At 48.0% G+C, this 16,178-nt stretch overlaps 1 protein-coding gene across 2 annotated transcripts; it reads right to left on the bottom strand.

Annotated features, from left to right (window-relative positions):
- Window positions 1-9,012: 9,012 nt before the first annotated feature.
- On the bottom strand, window positions 9,013-13,282 carry LOC112552073 (GTPase IMAP family member 4-like). 2 transcript variants are annotated; one of them, XM_025216565.1, is made up of 3 exons: window positions 13,086-13,282; window positions 11,679-11,747; window positions 9,013-9,825 (listed from the first exon to the last, which is right to left on the bottom strand). In XM_025216565.1, exons 2-3 carry the CDS (start codon window positions 11,704-11,706, stop codon window positions 9,182-9,184), a joined length of 672 nt encoding a protein of 223 aa, XP_025072350.1. In that variant the 5' UTR covers window positions 11,707-11,747; window positions 13,086-13,282; the 3' UTR covers window positions 9,013-9,181. The 2 variants fall into 2 exon arrangements, with proteins under 2 accessions (XP_025072350.1, XP_025072351.1); XM_025216566.1 differs by having other exon boundaries at window positions 11,679-11,744.
- Window positions 13,283-16,178: the final 2,896 nt, after the last annotated feature.

The raw sequence follows: 16,178 nt of genomic DNA, 5'->3' as shown, positions 1-16,178 counted from the left end.
GGTAAACTGGTGAGACCCTGTGCCCTCTGATGCCAAGAACTGGCAAAGGACACACAGCTCTGTCCATGCTTCCTCACATGCAGTAAGGTCATTATCACTCATTGTTGCCCTGCTTGCTCAGGAACAGAAAGCTGGTTGAAGTTAACCTGAGCAAAACAGCGATTATGCTGCTCAGCAGAGGGAAGCAAGGAGGTGTTTGCAGACAGAGTGACCTGTTCTACCCCCAGAGTTAGGTAAGTCATTCTGTAAAGCTGGGTCCTTCACCGATGCATTGTACCATCCCTGAGAGCAATGAGTTGGCCTCATTGATCTCCTCCTGATGGAACGAGGGCCATGCTGGGCACCTGAGCAGGATGCTGTCAGCTCTTGAGAAGCAAGAGGCCCATCATGCAGCATGCTGTCTCCTTAGCTGTATAAGACCCTAAGGTTCATCACACCCAGGTATCCTGACTGCCCCTTGATGGTGCAGGATAATGCGTGGTCTTGGTTCTGGTCTTCATGGTGCCTTACATTCTGGGGCCCCTCCAAAAGCACACCTGAAACTCCAGGATGAGGCACATGGATAATCGCTCTTCTCCTTGGTGACAGCAAAACTGTCCAGAAGGTAGAAAGAACTATAAGGAGCTCCCAAGGAACCTTATTATGCCACATGGACAAGCAGTAATAACAACCAGTGGTAACAGTGCTGCCCCACACACATCTGCCACCACTGAGAACACCACTGAGGATGCTGAGATGCTGCTGGGTGGTTACAAAGGGTGGTTACTACCTGCAAGGTGATGGCAAAGAGGATGGAGCTGGACTGTTCCCCATAGTGGCAGATGACAGAACAAGGAGCAATGGGCTCCAGTTGCAGCAAGGGAAGTTTAGGTTGGATATTAGGAAAAACTTTCCCACGAGGAGGGTGGTGAAACACTGAAACAGGCTACCCAGAGAGGTGGCAGTGGGGCAGCAGGAGGGTGGACTAGATGTGACCTCCCGAGGTCCTTTCCAGCCCTCATTTTCTGTGATTTAAGCCCAGGGCAAACAACATGATGACTCTCAAGCTCAGCACCTAAGTAGAGCCTCCATGAAAGTGAAAGAGCCCTCTCATTTCTGAGAAACAAACTGAACAGAAATCCGATGCTTCGGATGGGTGTAGCTCTGCCGGTTTTACCACATCCTGTTCTAAGAAACCAAAACAAGCAGTTCACCAGAAGATGCAAATGTACTGACAGAAAGGTTCAGGGCAGGACCAGCAGGGTGACACTAAAGCAAATCTCAGTTTTCTGGTGCTCCAATATGGGCAGGGAAATCCGAGCATGGCAGCTGGGAGCTTGGGGCTGGAAACAGAGGCAGACAGCTGTGAGATCAGGGGGCAGATAAGTGGTGGCAAGGAGGAAACAGTCAGGAAACAGACAAAAACCCAACTCAGGGTTTCAGAATAACAGATTTATTAAACAGACAACACGCTACACAGCCCCATGAAGTTATTGGTTCCCCCCTACACATACACAAGCACTCACAATGGCAGCAAAAGAAAGAGACTCAGTAGAAGGGTTGGAGTCCAGATAGGGAAGAAAAATAGAGTCCAAGCCCTTGGTTGAAGAGAGAGTGGGGGTGATAGCTACCTATCCAGGCTGGAAAGTGGTCTTTGTCCAACAGGTGTTGTCCAGAGGGGGTCACCAGCAAGGCCTCCAGGTAGATAGGTGGTGTGGTGCTGGTCCAGATGGAGAAGGCATCCCAAGGAGTCAGTCTTCACCACCCCTTTTTATAGGGTAGACTACCTATGATCTCCTATGGGGAGGGCCTGTCCAGGCAAGGTCAGTCCTGTTCCAGAGGGCTCCAGGTGTTCTTACTGATGTACAGCCTTGGCACAATGGTGGGTTGCCTCATCTTTTGTTTCTTGAATGCTGAGGGTGGTTCCAATGGCTGGGTCCTTGGTCCGGGTATTGGTTTTGATGGTTCAGACATTCAGAGGGAGCTATTTTTAGACCTACTGCCATTGTCTCTCAAACACCCTCATTCATCCCCATTCATTCAGGAACCAAGTTAACACAGGAGGGGTAGGTTACACAACAGAGCATGGGGACAGGATGGAGACTTGACAAAAAAAATGGAAACTTGACATGACTTATGCTAATTTACATATGTAGGCCTAAATCATATAGCACCGGTAAAACAGTAATAAAGAACAGGAAAAATCAATATAAACATAATAATTATACAATATAAAGAAGGAGAAAAAACAACAAATACAACTTGCTACCAAAATAAAATGCTGAAGCTTATCCTATGTCTTAGCTCACTTATACTTATCTATAGGGAATAGAGAGGGAGAGACAAAGTCAGAAGTGGTTGGGGAAGGGGAGGGAAGGCATTTTAAAAGAAAAAAAAAAAGAAAAACTGGGGGTTTTGCTACACTAGGGCTGTGTGAAATTTTGCCAGACATTTCATTTCACTAGATCAGGCTGGGAGCAGGGAGTCAGCCCAGCTGGTCTGACTCCCCATCCCTGGCACTAGATCACCGGGGCCAGGGGTGCTAGATCACCGGGGCTGGGGGCCTGATCAAGTGCAGGGGATGGGAAGTCAGCCAAGCTGGGATGACTCCCTGCCCCCGGTCCAATCTAGCCTTGGTGATGGGGAGTCAGCCCAGCTGCCCCCCGCCCTCCCAGCCTGATCTAGCAACACTTCAAAACAGCATTTGAAACAGCCTCACTGTTTCAATGAAGCAAAACAGAACAGCGGTTTGAAATCAAAATGAAATTCAAAACGGAACGCTGTTCTGTGGAAACCTCGAAACTCAAGGCAAAACAGAACAGTGCCATTTCACACAGCCCTACTGGCTGCACCGTGCAAGGCTTTGGTAGCAGAAAGCCCCCTTTGAACGTTTCCCTTCCGGACATGGATATAACAGAAGCCCCTTCTTGCCTGCACCCCCACCCCCATTTTGTGCATTTCTTTTCCTTCTAAGTATTGTCAGAAACCTAACACGCTCACTGCATGGGTGTGGCAAGGCTCAGAGCAAGCCAGAAAGCTGAAGGGGCGTTCTGTACGAGAAACCTAGAAACTGCATCTACATATCAATGAAGCTCAGTGTCCCTAAAGAAAACAAAAGAACTAAAATATCCACAGCAACAACTAAATATATTCTGGTGCTAACTCACTCTCTGTCCCCAGTAACCTTTGATCCTCACTACCTCACATTGATTTTTTATATATTGCTCACAATGCATTTTATATATTTCATCTGTCTTGTCTTTACCATGAAATTTTGTATTTTATACTTTTAAACCCTTAAGGAATGTCTCCGTGTAGAATGAAGTTACCCCGTGGACCAATTGTTAACACTGCATTGAAATTGTAATTGCCCTTGCTTCTCCCCAGACAAGGATATCTCACATTGGCCACCAGCTATGACAGACTATAGTCTTGTTTGTGATATTTCTGGGTTAAATGGAAAAAATACTGTTCTCAATAGGTAAAGTTCAGGAGCAGCACATACCTGCAATCCTCTCTGCACCCAAGGGAACCTGTTTCATCGAGGGGCAGAGAGATTCCTCTACCACAGAATTAATTTTAAGGTGAAAGACTGATAAAATCCAAACCAACTCTACATTTAATTTTTCCTATATAGACAATGATCATTTAACACCAATGCAAATATAGTTGAATTCTATTAGAAATACACGAATAAAATCCCTCATCACATTGCTTGACACATCACAACCAAAGATAAGTTTCAATAAGTTTCCAAACCCTCCCCGAGTGCCCCTCTGATCTCTTTTCCTTACGCAATCTGCTGCTCTGCTTTCTGCTCCCTGCCCTATTTGCCACTTTGTCAAAGGTGATGCTCAGAGACTCAAAAGATTCTTCTGCAAATATGAATCCTGAATGAAAATCAATTGTTTAGCTTCACTTTTGTTAAAAGCCTACCATTGCCCAATGTGTTCTCACGCTAACAGATATCTAGGGAGTGCAGACATTTACAGACCTTATGCACTATTCACTTCCAACAGCCAACAAGACTTTAAGATGCATAAAAGTTATTAATTTCATGCCAGATATTTCATAGCCAATGTTTGTGCTCTTGGTCTCAGAAGTTTTACACTTAAAATGCAGAGAACAATGACCACGGTAACGCTCCTACAGCACAATGGATTTTCCTGTTCTTCTGCCTTCTCCCTTTTCTGGAGAGGTCGGCATGCTCTTTGGTGCCTTCAGGAAAGGCTGCTGTGCTCTGTCTCAGGCTGCAGCAAGTTGTGTCTATTTCTGTGAGCCTGAGATGCCCTTCTGCATTGACAATGCTCCACACCAGCTCTTGACCTCAAACTTTACTGGGCTGATCTGTGCTCTCACAACCTCTATGCTAGAACTCAGCAGCATCTTTGGTCATTAATATAGACCTTTCGGAGCCCCTTATCTGAGTGCTGTTTTCTTGCCATGGTCCCCTTTCATGGGACAGAATGACTCAAGGCTTTTGTCCTGATTATCAAATCCCATCATGGGACTGTCCTCATTTACGTAAGATAACTCCTCCACCTGCGTGACTGAAGTCTCCAGTGGAACCTGATAAGAAGCTACCAGAACCCCCAAGAGTTAGACTCCAGAGTAGAGGATGCAGAAGTTTCTCAGCAAGTGGCTCATGAATGTCCAGCTCGTTCCAGAAAAGGTCAAGATGGCCCTGAATACAGAGAAACAGATGAGATGCATCCTTCTTTGACTGAGTGCTTCACACAATAGCACCACATTCAAAGACATTTTTTCTATGTCCAGCCTGAAATGGTCTTGGAGGAGTTTGTGACCATTGGTCCTTGTTTCTCCTTGGGGCGCTCTGGTGAACAGATGTTCCCCCAGATCCTGATGCACACCCCTTATATACTTATAAGCAGCCACCAGGTCCCCATTGAGCCTGCGCTTTTCCAGGCTGAAGAGTCCCATGGCTCTCAGCCTCTCTTCATAAGGCCTGTTTTCCTGACCTCTGATCATGCGCATGGCTCCTCTGGACTCTCTCAAGCTTCTCCACAGCCTTCCTGAATTGTGGAGCCCAGAGTTGGACGCAGTACTCCAGCTGCAGCCTCACCAAGGCCGAGTACAACAGGAGGATGACATCCTGGGATTTGCTTGAGAAGCATCTATGGATGCAAGCTAGAGTTTTGTTTGTTTTACCAGCTGTGACATCGCACTGGGGGCTCATGTTCATTTTGTGGTCAATGATGACCCACAAGTCCCTTTCAGCCGTGGTGCTAGTGAGCGTAACACTGCCGAGCCTATAAGTATGCTATGGGTTTTTTTTCCCTGAGGTGGAGTACCTTACATTTATCATTATTGAACATCATCAGGTTTGATCCCACCCACTTACTAAGTTTATCCAAGTCAGCCTGGTCACTAGCCTGTCCTCAGGTGTGGACGCTATGCACCAAAGTTTAGTGTCATCAGTGAACTTAGCCAGTGTGCTTCTGACACCAATGTCCACATCCTTTATTAAGATGTTAAAAAGAGCCGGTCCCAGGTCAGAGCCTCCGGGGACGCCACTGGAAACAGAGCACCATAATGATTTGCTACCGTCGACCACTACTCTCTGGGTCCAGCCTTGGAGCCAATTTCCCAGCCATCAGACTGTGGTGTAGCCGAGGCCACAGTTGGCCAAATTTTCCATGAGGAGGTCATGGGACACCAGATCAAAAGCTTTTTTAAAGTCCAGATATATGATGTCAATCTCTTCTCCTTTGTCCAGGTGACATCACCTGGTCATAGAAGGAGATGAGATTGGTCAGGCCAGACCTACCTGTGACAAACCTGTGCCGGCTGTTCCTCAGGATGTTGCCCTCAGCCAGCTTATCCAGAAGGGTCTCCTTGATAATTTTCTCCAGGATCTTACTGGGGATCAAGGTCAAGCTGATTGGCCTGTAATTCCCGGGATCTATTTCCTGCCCTTTCTTAAAGATAGGTATCACATTGGCCTTCTTGCTGTCTTCAGGTACTTCACCTGAGCACCACGAGTTTTCTAATATTTTTGCCAATGGTTGGGCTATGACTCCTGCCAACTCCTTGAGTACTCCCGGGCAAAGGCAGGCAATTGTTTTGGGCAGAGAGCTGCTTAGCCAATTTTGGCAGACAGTTGAGGGTCGCATGGGTAGCCTCGCCCCTTGACAAGTGCCCTGCCTCTTGACAGGTGCCCTGCCCCCTGGTCACCAGCTTGGAACCAATGTCCCAATGTCTTGGGACCAATGTCACAGGGCCAGCACTGGTGGGGCCCAAAGCGGGGCACAGGCTGGGAGGGGGGTGTGTAGGCCGGGTGGGGCGGGCGGCGGGGAGCTGGCCTGGCTCCACAGAGCCCTTGCCAGCTGAGAACCTGGACTTCAGCTGGGACCCTGCTCTGGACAGCCCCGCGCGGGCTGTGAGCGGCTGCAACACAGGGCTCCGGGCACAGGGCAAGGGAGGGGCCGCTTTCCCCCTCACGCTCAGCTTTTCCCCAGGCCACTTTTCCCCAGGCTCTTTCTCTGCCCAGGGTCCTCCCTGCCCTCCCCGCCTCCCCCTTACCTGCGGTTCTGGCGTGGGGCTCCCCCTGGGTCCTACTGCCCCTGGTTCCTGTCATTTTTTACAGGAATCAAGGGCAGAGAAATTTTAATTTTCTAAATTTTTTAGGGGCCCCATGGGCTGGATCCATCCCATGGGCCGTATTTTGCCCACCCCTGCTCTAGGGTGTAATCTGTCAGGACCAGGAGACTTGAAGGTGTCCTGCCTCTCAAGGTGAACCTTTCCTAGATCAATGCCAATGCTGGGTAGAAATATGCCCTCACCTTGGCTGTCCCGTGTCTTGCTAGTTGGGGTGGTTCCATTGGACTGATGAAAGACTGACATTAAGTACCCATTAAGCAGATTGGACTTTTTATTAATTAGAATTAAAGGACCTGGACCTGGACCTGGAACTGGACCTGGACCCTATTTTTGTGTTTAATCTGGCAACAGAGGTCCTGACCACCCACAGCCTGTAGTTTTGTCTATCTGGAAGCCAAACAGGCCCAAGTGTTGGGTAGCACAGGGAGTCATGACAGCTGCACCTTAACTGAGTAGCCACAAAAGTGAAAGAGACTGTCATTTCTGGGAAACAGTCTGAACAGAAAACACATGCTGCTTCTGGTGACTGGGACTCGTCCACTTCTACCACATCCTGCTTGGGTAAAACACAACAACAAGGTGACCAGCAGCAGCGAGTGCACTAGCAAAAAACTTTACTAGGGGTTGCATGGTGATGATAAAGTGCATCTTTATTTTCTTGACCTAAAGACACTAATATAGATAGCAGGGTCATAGCACGGTGACTAATTAATATGGTGCTGCTGGTTTTATAGGAAAGCAAAGTTCATTGTGCTAAGAAATAGGCCTGAGGGGAACGTACAGTATACATTTCCACCTATCCCCACAAACAACGTAAGGGTGTGTGGAGCAGAGCAGTGGGAAGTGTGGCATCATCAGCAAGGGCTAATGCAGAGCACATCTAGACTGGTAAACCCAGGAGAGCTGCTGAGAAACATACCCACCCCTACTGCTGCCTTTCAGCATGTCCTGGGACAAGGAACTAGGCCAGGCACAGCCAAGGCAGAAACATGGCCAAGACAGCGGAGGGATTTTGCAGGATGATTTCTTGCATTGGACCACCTGCACGGTTGGAACAAGGCTGGACAAGCTTTTGAATGCAAGACATTCTTCACCAACCGGTTGCAATGGAGCACATTAGGCCTGTGTGATTCAGCAGTGATCCAATCTGGCTTCAGATCCAACCTTTTCGGATGGCCGCGATCTGATCCAGAGCTCCAAATCGATTTGCCACTTCGGAGCCACTTCAGAGATCCCGCTATATATTATAATAGGGGATGAATTTACTGCGGTTTGCCCAGTAAGCAGTCCAGTGGCTCCACATCCTCAGTGAGATGGGTAGCCAGCAAAGCTCGAGGCTGAGGTCTGGTGCGTTTGGACCCCAGCACTGAAGCCATGCCCATGGCCCACGTTGCCAGTGGCTGGCATGGAGGGGACTGGCTGGTGCTGGTGCCAGTGCCGGTGCCGGTGCTGGTGCTGGGAGTGCTGGCGCAGGAAAGCGGATCCCCCTCTTCCACATCCCCTCGCCTCTGCACTTCCTGGCTTCCACGGGCAGCACTAATGTCATGGCTGCTCGGGAAGAGAATGCGTCTGTGTTTGTGGGGGGTCTTGCAGCTCTAGCTCTCCCCCTACCCCTTCTCTCTCCCCTGCCAGAAGACCTGGCACCTGCCTTTCCAGCACGCTTCATATTGACCTTTCCTGTGCTGCAAAAGTTGTGTGTGTGTGTGTGTGTGTGTGTGTGTGTGTGAATGCTTTTGTATTGTCCATTTTATTCCCTCTGTTGTGTGCGTGCACTGGCCTCTTCTTTGAATGTTTTTTTTGGTGTTAAGGGTTATGTAAAAATCGTGTGCTGTCTGTCTGTCTGTCTGTCAGCCCCATTGAAAATGGCCAAGGCTGGCAGCAGTGCTGAGCTGCTCATGAAGTCACCCCTGGGGGGGGATTCAGATACCTCCAAAAATAGCTAGGGTCACAAGGGAACTAAGCTGGCAATGAGGTGCCTAAATCCCCTAGGCAAAGACAATCCTAGCTGTGTCCACTAGGAACCCCTGTCCAAAGCAACATACAAGCTGGGATATACTTTGATCTTGGCATGAGCTGCTTTGTCCCCCTCCTGCCGTGTTGCTCGATGTGCAGGAAGTGCACCAGGCCCATCACTGGCTCCCTGGGCATTCAGCTCACTGTCCCAACCCACGGGAACACAGCGATGGGGCTGTCAGCAGTGGGTCTAGTCTCATTACTCTGATAGACTTTATGGACTGATGCCAGCAAAAGGAATGACAAAAGGCAATGTCTTCAGGCATGTGGCCGTAATTTCAGTGGACACAGTCAGCAGAAGAGTGTTAGTTTCCTAAATCAGGAGCAACTCCAGGACTGAGTACAACCGAATGACTGTACAGGAGTGAGTACAGCCGAATGAACAACATGGTAGTTACGTGGGGAAAAGAAACCATGGAAACGTGGTTTTTATTATGGCAGCACCAATTTGTACAACTTTGTACACATGAAAACAGGGAGATGCCAGAAAGTGGATGCTGCAAAACCCATTGCAAAATGGTCAAGCTGCAACAGAGAAGCAAAACCCTCTGATCCAGCACCTCATCACCTACAGGATGTTACACCATTCTTTCCAAAAGGACTTCTCCTTTCCATACATAGGTTCAGTGTAACACGGTGTTGTGCCGTTTGCCTTCACAACATCGTCAATCATCTTAATCAGCTCAGAAACCTGATCTTTCTTCTCTGTTCCTTCTGCTTTATTGTTAAAGGCAATGTACCGGTTCTCACGATTTTCAGCCAGAGTTTTAAACTCTTGACCACTCATCTTTAAGAAATCTTGTAGCGATTCTTCTAGTTGCTCTTTATGAGTGAATAAGAAGATCATGTAATTCTTTGCAACAAGGTGGAAAGTGTCTTGTATAATCTTAGCTGCCGCCTTTTCCTCCTGGGTGAAACGATTTAGCTGCATAACAAAAATAATGGCATGAATCCCAGGTGAGAGGAGTTTCACGCATTTTCCAATTTCATTGGCAGTATCTTTATTGTCTCTGTCAGGGTCAAAAAGCCCAGGAGTATCAACAACTATGATGTGCCTCCCTTCAAACTCTGCCTGTGCTTTTTCACATCTCATGGTTACCGTACATGGCTGAAGTCTGGACTTAAACTGATTCCTGCCGAGGATGGTGTTTCCAGTGGCACTCTTCCCATTCCCAGTTTTACCAACAAGGACAATTCTCAGTGGAGACTCTCCTAGGAGCAAATTCAAGACAGGAGGCTCTGTTATACATAGGGCTGCTGGAATAGTGAATGCATCCGTTCATGAACGCCTTGTCACATTACAACCCAGGGCTGAATCTGGCCTCATTTTCTATGCTGATTGCTTGTCATTCACAAACCAGATAAAGAAGAGCTCTAGAAAAGTTCAGAAACAGGTTTGGAAACAGAAGCTGTGCAAGGGGCATGTGTAACGTTCATAGGATTGCAGAATCGTAGAAAAGTTGGGTTGAAAGACTCCCGGGAGGTCATGGCTAGTCCAGCCTCCTGTGAAAATAGAATCACCCCTATTTAAACCATCCTAGGCAAGAGTCTACATATCCTTTTCTTACAACTGCCTGAATAAACATCTCATGCAGCCACCAAGAGCCATGCCCCAGACATCAAAAACACCCTTTCACTTGCCCCAGGTAAAGCAAGGGGGTGAGGGCACTGCCGGTGTCCTTGCATTGCAGAGAGATCCAAGGGAGAGGACTAGGATGCCGCTACAAAGGCAGGCAAACCACTGCCCCCCAGTCCATGCCAGTCTGACCAGGGGGGGAAATCCCTTCCTGCCCCCAGTGCAGCATTGGTCTGACCCTGAGTGGTGAGGCAAGACCCTCTAGCCAGGATCCTCCGGCTTTGCTCCTAGCAGGATCATTGGCACAGCCCGGTTGACATCCTCAGCCTTAGCTGCAGGCAACACCTAGCACTTCTGAGGAAGGGGGAAAGAAGACACCCATAGCAATAAAAAGGGATAAATTTCTTTCCCAGCCCCATATGGTGACCATCAAAGTCCAAAAGCCTGGGTTAACTGGACCCCCTCCACTAGAGAAGTGTGCGCGACCTGATATTCAGCTTCTACCATTGCTGGCTGGTCGTGGGGGTGCTCAGTCCTTACTGCAGTCTGCATCTGAGATGCATGTGGACATTTTCATAAAAGAACTTGGTTTCAAAGAGCAGTCTCATTTCTGGCCTTCTTAGAGAGCCCTTGAATATCAGCTCTGTCACTCAGAGTGTACGTCTCCACACGCACTTCAATACTCATTTGCCTATTTTAATGCGCATTAAACCGTCACTAAAAACATGCTATTGAGTTAATGCACATTAAAATAGGCCAATGCACATTAAGTGTCACTTAACCGTGCTCTTTAGTTAATGCGCATTAAGACAGGCTAATGTGTATTTTCCTAGTACCTCACAATGGAGGGCATTTATACACTTGCTCGGGGAGGGGCAGGGGAGCAGATTAATCAAGTCTGGTCCAACACACTGGAATTCCAGCATGTGGGGGCAGCCGTGTATAGACACCGGAGGTACTAGATTTAATGCAAACTAACTAAAGCATGTTAATGCACATGTAGACACACCCACTGCATACACGTTTTAGGCACAGTGCCATTCAGAAACTCAGCACCAGCCTCTGCTCTTTGGCTATAGGACATGTCATGGAGCAGGCTATACTGAATCCTTGTTCTCTGCTGAGCAGCTATCAGGGGATCTGTTCCACGCAGAAACACTGGCTACGTAGACTTGGGGGAGCCCCATTCTCAGAGGGAAGTGCTAAGCATGTGCACGGGGGGGAGAAAGTTAATTTAAAAACCCTCCATAGAAAATTGTTAAAAGAAACGAGAAATTATTGTTTCCCCAGATCTTTCGCTGGCAAGAGCCCCTAAGTCCCTAAGGCCTAGCACTTTCTCGGAGAATCCACTGTCACCTGGCTAGTCGTTCCAGGCCTGTGGCTCAGTAAAGGGATGCACAGGATCTTATAAACTCAGCATCACGGATGTAATCAAGTATCTGTGCAGACACCACACACAGACTTTACACAGAGCTGGTGAGGACTGTACCTTGCAGAGAAGCAGAAGTACTCGCCATTGTAACCAGCACCGAGGTTTGGTTTTCAGCTCACAGACCTGCTGATGTGAAAGCACAAAGGAGACATGAGGATCATTCAGTAGTGTTGCCTTGTCCCTCATCCGATTAAACACCTTCACTAATACCTTCATTATCTGCCCCCAAGCAGATCGTGCATGCACCGTTCACCTAACCTCCTAGGTCAACCATAATATTTGCTGAGGTTGCAGGAAGGCTGTTTGTTGTAGCACGAAAGAGACTGAGTGCAACGTATTTCTTTATCTGCTGGAGAAATTTCTGTGTCCCAGGGTCATTACACCTATAAATGTGAGGGGCAGTGGTAAGGTTCCCCTTAGACATCCAACAACTTGTTTCCAATTTTCCTTCTTTTGCCCTGAGCAGAGTTTGTATTTACCCATATTTTTATTATGCTTTGGTTTTGTACCACATTAATAGCTCATGTCCTTTCTTATTTTGCAAGTTTATTTAAAAACATAGTAACCCACATTGTTTAAGACTCATTTACAGTTTTATCTGGTGTATCACAATCCCCTTCCTTTCCATTGTAAACATCCCATCACATTCAACGGGTGTGTAATGTCTGCCCTTTAATTCAGTATTTCATACAGAAATGAAAGAGACCTCAAGAGATCATGTAGTCTGCAGAATTGGCACCTATTTCACAATTTTAAAACAAATCTTTGTACTTCTAAAATAAAAGTTTACTCAATTTCCCTCTTAACTTCAAAATATTTTAGTCAAAGATATATTTTATTAGTAATTGGTGCAGATGTGCTATGATTGAATACCCAAAACTAAACTTGTAAATGCCCTATAAACTTTCACATCGATGTATAACATTTACAAAAACTATTCTAAAAAATTGGTTAACTCATTAAAATGTCTTCTGCCAGTCCCCACTCCCAGCCTGGGCAGCAGCCAACACCCAGTACTTCTGAGATAGGCAAAAAGCCTTTCTGGTTCCTTGTCTCCCTGTGTCCTAGTACTTCATCTTGTTGCTGCTTTGCAGCTTGGCCCCTGCTGCCTGCTTGACACCAAGTCCTTTAGCTCAGTTTCCAGTTCCCGGTCCCAGGATATCAGCTCCTGGCTCCTAGCTCTGGTCTCTAACCCCCAGCCCTGGACCCCTTGCCTCTTGACCTTCCATGTTCCTGAGTCCAGGCCCCTAAACACTGAGCCCACAACACCCACATCCCAACTGCAGCCATAACAGAGACCATCATCAGTGCCCAGAGGTGCCCAGAGGTGCCCATCATCAGTGCCCAAAGGTGTTACACAGAGAAGAAAATCTGCCTGCTACATGCCGTTTCCACCCATCTCTCAGTTGAACATTAAATGGCGATGCTCTGTGCCAGAGCTGAAGATGCATAAATGAACAATACCTTTGTCCTGCCTTCTCAGCTCAGAGGACAAGCATGTCTTCTCCCTGAAGCTTCCTCAGGTCCCTGGAAGGGCTGTCACCCTCACGAGTGATATAGTTTAGTGCTAATGCACACACTTTTTCCTCTTAGGTGTTTCTGTGTCTCCGCTGGGGCACTGGCAGACAGCAAAACAGAAAGAAGGCTCTCAGTCTCTCCGAGTGCATGTGCAGCTCTGTGCACGGGGTGGAGCAGTTCTGCACACAGTGGGCCTTGGAAATGGTACAGATCATGGGTCCATGCCTATCTCCAATCAGCAGCTGCCACCACAGAAGAAACATTTTGTGTGCAAAAGCACATAGCTGTGCTGCAGAAGCAGCTGTGCCCAGCTGCATCCCACACTGCCTGCACCCTGCTCCCCCATGGCCCCTCCTAGTCCCCCCTGGCCCCACAATACCCTGCACATTCCTCTGCTCCACCCTATCTCCCTTCTTCCCGACAGTGGGGGGCTGCTGTCTGCCCAGGCTTCTTGGCATGGCCCAAACAGAGCCCAGGAGGGTTGAAAGAAAAGATCTGCAAAATTGGCACCACAGGAAGGAGGGGAGGAAAAAGAGAGATCTGCTGGGGGAGGCAGGGGGAGGGGAACTACAGCTGAGTAAGGCATGAGCAAAGAGAGGCAAAGGGAGAAATGATGTATTGGGGGCAGAATTCAGGGGTAGGCCTGCTGCCTCTGCCAATAGAGGGGTGGGTGGGCAACATCCTGGCACCCCCACCCTAACCCTTCCCTGCCCCATGTTGACTCAGCCACCCCACTTCTCTTTGGCATCCCCTGGGTGGCACAGCACCTTCACCCCTTTTGAGAAGAGCACTTGGGGCCCAGGAGGGGTGGGAGAATGAGCCAGGTAGGAGCCCCCAGTCTGGGTCCCACCTATATCTACTGAAGTGAGGGTAGCAGAGGGTCTGCGAGCTCCCAGCTGTTGGCACTGGATTTATGACCCAAATACCTTGTTTCAGGTGGACCCAAAACCCTCAGACCAACCATGACCTCTTCATTTGATAATAAGTGAATTTTATTGATACACAGTGTTAGCAGATAAGAAGAATGCAAACAATTCTATATCTACCTGTCCCAGAGTTCACAAAGTTAAAATACATCTGGCCAGCACATGAGCTTCACTCTGATGTTCTCTCTTGAATATCAGATGTCAGCAGCCTGAAGGTTGAGGGCTGAGGCTCACCCCCCACCGTCCGTGGGGTGGGTGAGATGGGCTGGTGGTGTTCCTTCTGTCCATGGTGGCCTCGGGGTCCCCTGTGCTACCCTGAAATCCCTCCTTTTGTATTCTTTCTCTCCTCTAATGACTCTTCATATCTGGGCATTGCTGATTGGTCTCCCTGTGGTCACCATACTGTCCACATTCTGACCTGTCAGGATATTTCTTTGTTTCACAAATACATCACATGCACACATTTTAATTTGGTCTTTTCCCCATGTCTCCTATTTTGGTCCATCTACCAAAACCAGAAATCCCAGGGCCCTGCAGCTGGGCACTGTGACCTGGCCAATGCGGCAGAGTCCCCTATCTCTGTTATGAAGCAGTGTGGTACATGTCTTCAATTTCCCAGCTTGTGTGTCTGCTTGCTGCGTGCCTGTGTCATACACAGTGGGCCTTGAAGGAAACTTTTGTCACAAACAGGCTTTTAGAAATCAATTAACCCTTGTTGTTCCCCTGGACCATTATTCTAATGCATATCTACTTTACCTACAAGCCAATTACCAAAAGAAAACCTCTAGAATATCACTTTCTAGCCTTCAACAGCCACTCCTCACCCCTCCTCTCCTGTGAGCGATGGGTTTGGAGTGGCATAGGGGCATGGGAGAATGGGAGAAGGGAACAAAGCTGAAAGGCTTTGGGGTCACATTCCATTCCCTTCCGGTCATCTAAAGGGACTTTGTGGGATCATCTCAGGGGTACATACACACATACTAAGTTGACTTAAAATAAGGCAACTTAACTAAGTCATCTCAACTAAGTCGACTTAAGTTAAGCCACGTCGAAGCATACACACATATAGCTCCTTGACATGGTGGTAGCCATCTTATGAGCTAAGTCAACTTAACAAATGCAACTCAAGATAATACACCTTGGAGGGATATTATCTTGTGCTTCATTTAAGTCAACTCTGCTTCACATACGTATCTACACTCTGACAGTTAAGTCAACTTTAAAAAGTTATTTAAGTGGCTTAATTGTCAGAAAGTTAGTACATGTGTACACACCCCTGCACAGCATTTTGGCACTTACCACTGCGGGGAATTCTGTTCCTGGATGTGTGGATGACAATGGGCAACTGTGGACACACAGACTAGGGTGCACAGTAGTAGCCAGGATAACTACACCTGCCCCTTGAGGGGATGCAGAAGCTGTGGATGCTGAACATGCACTCAAGGAAAACTCATGACTACCAAATTTAGACTTAGGAGTGGAGAAGGGCTGAAAGAGAGCCACCTCCTGTGTTCCCCACTGCTGGTAGTTGGGAAACTAACTTGGGAAGAGGGAGGTCCTGAGTTCTAGGTTCTCCTTTGCCCAGAGGAATTTGAGCCTAGATCACTTTGGCTTCCCAGCCCAGCACTCAGACCCCCACACTGCTTTACCCAAGCCCTTCTCTTTATCAGCAATTTGGATGATGGGGTGAAAAGCAACCTGTTTAAATTTGCTGATGATACCAAAATTTGGGGTGAAGTGGCCACGTTAGCAGGGAGAGAAAGACCTGAAGAGGTTGCAGGGGTGGGCTAACAAAAAAAGGGTGCGTTTCAATACTGACAAGTGCAGGGTGCTGCACTTGGCAAGTAGTAACCAGCAGCACACTAAAAGGGGAGCATATAAAAAGTGGAAACAGGGAGAGATTACCAAAGATGAATATACCTCCTCTACTCGCACTTGTAGGGAGGCAGTTAGACGGGCCAAAGCTGCCATGGAGCTGAGGATGGCAACCCAAGTAAAAGACAACAAGAAATTGTTTTTTAGATATATTGGGAGTAAAAGGAAGGCCCAGGGAGGAATAGGACCCCTGCTAAATGGGCAGAAACAATTGGTGACAGACAGAGGGGACAAGGCT

This window comes from Alligator sinensis, unplaced genomic scaffold (assembly GCF_000455745.1).
Source record: "Alligator sinensis unplaced genomic scaffold, ASM45574v1 scaffold524_1, whole genome shotgun sequence".
NCBI classification, from domain to species: Eukaryota; Metazoa; Chordata; order Crocodylia; family Alligatoridae; genus Alligator; species Alligator sinensis.
This window is presented reverse-complemented; position numbering and strand designations above follow the sequence as displayed.

Excerpts from the sequence above, each read along its gene's own strand:
- LOC112552073 (XM_025216565.1), bottom strand. The coding sequence starts at position 11,706 with ATGGCGAGTACTTCTGCTTCTCTGCAAG. Across the intron at positions 9,826-11,678 it reads TACTTCTGCTTCTCTGCAAG|GAGAGTCTCCACTGAGAATT; the intron begins GTACAGTCCTCA and ends ATTTGCTCCTAG.